Here is a 4911-nt window from a genome sequence, read left to right on the forward strand (position 1 = left end):
GCCCCGCTCCGAATCTCAGGGCACAACAGCAGAATTCAGACTTGCGCTTATCTCATGCTGCCCAAAAAGCTTGGACCGACAAAGCGTGGGGATCCTGGGGCACCCAGGATCAGCTAGGTAACGCGGTGGCTGCGGGGAGGGCTTGTGCAGGGTACCTGGGCAATGGCACAGGGCCAAAAAGCATTTCGGAAGAGTTGAGAATGGAAGGCTAGCCCTCAGCCTGAAACCATTGAGAAGGCTGGAGCAAGAGCACAGGACGAAATCCCAGCTGCGCTCTGTCATATGACGCAGGCTGAGTCATTTCCTATCATTCAAGAAAAAAATTAAAAAGGTAGAAAATGAGTTTGCTATATTGACATCTTCTAAGGGTTTTCCCCAAACAGAACCACAAGCTTCCAGTACACCGCAGAGCGACACAACACATACGTCCCGGCACACCGAGCCCTGCGCGGCCAGGGCCAGCTGAGAACCTGGGATGCACAGAGCCAACGCGGGAAGCAGTCCGTCCTCCTTCAGCCTGGCCCAGCTTGTTGGGATTCAGATGTCACAGACTGGTGACAAAGATGCTGCTCGCTTTCAATCCTGGCCCAGCACAGACCCTTCATGCTGGTCCCCACCACGCACCCTGCAAACAGGAAACCTCTTGCCTCTATGTCCACAGATCTACCTTCAAGGCCCCACAGAACACCCTCTGAACACAGATTTAACCTTGAAAGAAAAGCTGTCGTCCGCTGGAGGGTCACAGCCAGGCGCATGGTCGGTACATCTCTGCCTGCCGGGCTCTCTCCCGCTCACCCTGCGCTTCCCCCTCCTGCGTTCCCACTCACCAGATTTCTCCCCCCACAACTCCCAGTCCCCACTGGGATCACTGCTTGAACTTCACAGCTAGTGGAATCTGGCCCTGGCCAAAGCAACTGCCTCAGGAAAGCCTCCTCTTTGGTTTTGATGGCTCACCGAGACAGCAGCTCTCTTCTGGCTGGTTATTAAATGCCCCCCTCAGGTTGTTCTTGTTTGTTTTCTCAGTGCCAGATTGCAGAAAGGAGGGCAAACCAAGGCAGGGCCAGTAAACATGACAAAATACACCCATGTTAATGCTACGTAGTGAGATTTGCCATTTCCCCCTCGCCTCAAAAAATGGTTTCTCAAGAAGACTGCTACAGCCCAGCACACAGCAGCCTTAACAGGACCCTCCAAAGGCAAACCTGCACCCCGCGGCCATCCTGCACTTGCCTTTGTGCCACTGGTGGGGAATGAAACAGAGCTTCCTACGCAACCAGGCTGTGAGACACTTATGATGGGGCCACGCTCCTTCCCTCTTTCAGAGGGGCTTTCCAGGAAAAGAAGTGCTGCAGCGCTCCAAAACGCAAACCACCTGGTCCCTGCCAAGCAGGCCTGCCAGAACTTGCATCCCTCTCACCGGGACCTGCCTGCTGCACCTCTCGGGAGAGCTTTGTTCGCACGGGACAGGCTCTAACAGCTCAGACGCACCAAACAGGCTCCCTGTGCAAACAGGGCGGCAGGAGAGGGACGGCTCCGTCGCAGCAAGGGCAGGCTGGCACTCTTTTCTCGCAGGGAGAGCTGGCGCCAGGCCAGCAGTTTTCTCCCCGCAGCTGGAGTTGCGCGAGAGCGAAGCAGAGCATCCCCACGCACGCCCCACGCATGAGGCACTCGGGAGCTCTTATGGCCCCCGTGCTACCGCTGCACCGCGCCGTCCCTTCGCATGGAGCGGCATGGCTGCCCCCGGAGAAGGGGCACGGTGAAACCTGAGCATGGAGGAAAACTACAGCTGAGATGTCAAACAAGCACTGGTCGGGGTTTGCAACAGGCTGGCAGCAGCCACGCTGCCCAGCCCTTTTTTTTTTTTTTTGGTGGCTGGTGGGGGGGGCATCCCCCCCACTAAGGCCTTTACCACCCTGTCCAGCTCCCCTTCAGCTACCGGCACAGCCCGGGCAGCGGCACAGCCTGAGCAGTGAAGTTAGAAGCCCCGTTCAAGGTTAGAAGAAGAGAGCAAGGCTGCTCCCCTGGGTGGGAAACACGGCTAACTTTGGCAATCTTCAAAGCGAGAGCTGGTGGGCGGGTCAGATAGAGAGGAGTCCTGACGCTTCTGCAATCTTTTGAACAAATATTTGCTTCAAACAATGAATTTACAGACAGACACAAAAAAAAAAAAATTAAAGAGTCTTAACCGTGATGGTTGGGGGTGGAGAACAGAGGGAGGAGGTATTTCATTCCCCGCAAGCAGGGACCAGTGATTTTCCACCAGTGATTTAATCTAAATCCCCCAGAGAGTTCATTTACAAAAAATCAGATTGCATTATCGCCTAGGTCTCCAGGATACAGCCCAATCCGTCACTAACAGCAACAGCCACACTAGCTTGGAAACCTCAATTTGATCACTCAATTCCAAGACTAATCTGTGGCTTTAAAAGCCAAAGCCAGAGGGAGGGGGAAGGAACTCAGCATCTAGCCAGGGTTATCTGCAGGATGAGAGAGCTAATGGGCCAGATACAGCCTGATGAAATGGCTAGCAGATCCCGGGTTATTAATCGAAACCAAGCTCCTCTGCCTGAGCAGCCCCACCCAGGCAGTGCCCCAGGGCGGCCACATTCCTGGAATTCCTGCACCCTGGGTGATCCTGCTCCCTCTCCCTGCGTGCACCCACCCCACCCCCCCCCCCCTCCCCGCAGCATCGCCGGCCAGGCGCGAGGTGCTGGGGAGCTCTGCTGGGCTCCTGTGCCTCTCCTCTGTCAGGAGGGTGCAGAGCACAGCGCTGGGCTCAGAGGTTCCTGCCCTCTCCTCGAGCTGCGGGGGCCTGGTGATGGACTACGCGGTGAGGAGGGCTGAAAGGCCTGAGCTCACCAGCCAGGCAATTCCCCACCGTTTAGATGCTAACGCCTGACAGCGTGAGCTCTTTCCAGTGGGCACCAGTAAAGGTTACGCCAGCAGGGAATCCCTAAGATGCAGAAGCAAAAAGAAAACTCAGACATCTGTAGGTCGTATACTTCCCGCTGGCAGTCTCAGGCAGCACCGCGCAGCCAGACCCGGCATCTCAAGAATGCTTCCTGAAGAAATGCTTATTCATGTTAATACCTCACCACTGAAAGCCTACTGGGGTTTGCTGCTGGGGCAGCTGGGAAGCATTGCTCCCCGCCAAGTAAGAAGCAGCTGCAGGTTTAGCAGCTCCCCAGCGCAGAGGTTGCCCCCACCTCAGCCCCGTCTCCCACCGCACCAGCTCAGACAGGCCCAGCAGCCCGCCCGCCCGCCCACCCACCGAGATCTGCTGTGGGATTCGCTTCACCGTGAGCACGGCAGAAGGCAAAGTCCTGTCTCCAGAATGAAGAAGTAGCTGTTACCCCGGCAGACCGCAGGCCGGCCCGCCGGAGCACTGCGCGCTCGGAGAGGAGGAAGCTCCACTCCCTGCTGTTAAATGACACCAGGAACATGCCCGAGAGCAAGGGCTCCCGCTTGAAGAACAAGCTTGGATGACATTAGATTTCCAAAGGCTCTTGGAAAACAGGTATTTTACACAACATCCAGGGAGAAGGAGAAGAAACAGGGATGGAGGAGGACACACCTGAGCATAAACTGTTGGTGTCATCGCGGTGGACTGACCCTCTTGGGGCAGAGTGTTAAGAGCACAGAGGGAAAGGCCACACGCCCCTTTATCTCCTTGCAAGGTGCAAAGGCTAGGACACGGACTAGCATAAACATCGCAGGGAGCTGCGCTCCGGTTTGACCGGCACCACTGCCGGCCTGGAGCGAGGGAGGACACGGGCAGCCATCCCCATCGGTGAGAGGAGTTCTTACCCATCCGCCATTCTCCTGGATCCAGGGATCTAGGTGGTCGGTCAAGTACGTGGTCATCCAAGATACAATGCGTCCCACCAATACCCGCATCTCCTTGTCAACGCTCTCCACACACAAGGCTCCTCCGAAGGAGAAGAAAGCCACGATGCGACCCCAGTTCACTCCATCGCGGAAGAGTTCGTTCACTACCTGCTCAAAGCTCTGATACGCCGTGCCGGGGGTGATGTGGAGCTGGGAAGTGAGGTCGCTGAAAGCCCGCCGGTACCTCAGCTCAAACTCATCCCCCGCCTCTCTCAGCGCCTGCCTCACGTCGGCTGCTTGAACGATTTCATGGACTTCGAGGCTGCTCCGGTGCACGGCGGCTCCGTTCACTACGTGGCTGGCGGGTGGATGCCAGGAGGGGCTCCCGTTGAGGACGCCGTCCATCTCGGCCTCCTCCGCTGCAAAGTCAGTCCTGTTCTCATCCTCCTCCTCCAGCTGACTCCAGCTGTATCCCTTCTGCGAGAGCTTGTAGGCAACAAAGTCAATCACTAACTCCCGGTTACTGCTGGACATTTTCACACCTGGGATGCCCTCAATGAGTCCATGGTCCGGAGCACAAGCAGATCAGCACTTAGCAGGTCCCGACTCCACTCTTCCTCACGACCGACGGAAACATCTGACCTTTGCACAGACAAACACCAGAAGAGGAGAGAGGCAAAGAAACGGTTAACGCTACAGCTTTGAGATGCACCCGCGCCATTAACACCGACAGCTTATCGTTAGACTGAGATCATCCCGCAGCTTTATGCCAAGACTCGGGGCCACCGGATCGAAGCCGCACAGAGAACCGGCTGCAACCCCCGCCCCCCTCCCCAGGAAACCAACCTGGAGCCCCAGGGGACCCCCCAGGCTCTCTCCGAGCCGACCCCGACCCCCAGCCTTATCTAACAATAAGTTGAGGTTATACTGGCTAAAAATAATTTACTTTTCCTTGAACAGCTATTCTTAGAACGTCCCATCTTCATGTCGTCTAAAACTTGTGGGATCTCATTTATGGAGCATGAGATGTCAGGGCTGTTTATTTTGGGCTGTTGGGAGGGAGGCGGGGCTGGGCTGCCGTTC

General features: G+C 56.4%; 1 protein-coding gene across 1 annotated transcript in view; it reads right to left on the bottom strand.

Moving 5' to 3' along the window:
- Positions 1-4533, bottom strand: part of BCL2L1 (BCL2-like 1) — a 16582-nt gene extending 12049 nt beyond the window's left edge. The window contains exon 1 of the mRNA XM_009330284.1: positions 3808-4533. Within this exon, the coding sequence (XP_009328559.1) occupies positions 3808-4362 (555 nt within the window). The 5' untranslated portion in view covers positions 4363-4533. The remainder of the gene's footprint in view (positions 1-3807) is intronic.
- Between the last annotated feature and the right edge of the window lie 378 nt (positions 4534-4911).

The sequence above is a fragment of the Pygoscelis adeliae genome, unplaced genomic scaffold (assembly GCF_000699105.1).
Source record: "Pygoscelis adeliae isolate BGI_AS28 unplaced genomic scaffold, ASM69910v1 Scaffold588, whole genome shotgun sequence".
Taxonomy (NCBI): Eukaryota; Metazoa; Chordata; class Aves; order Sphenisciformes; family Spheniscidae; genus Pygoscelis; species Pygoscelis adeliae.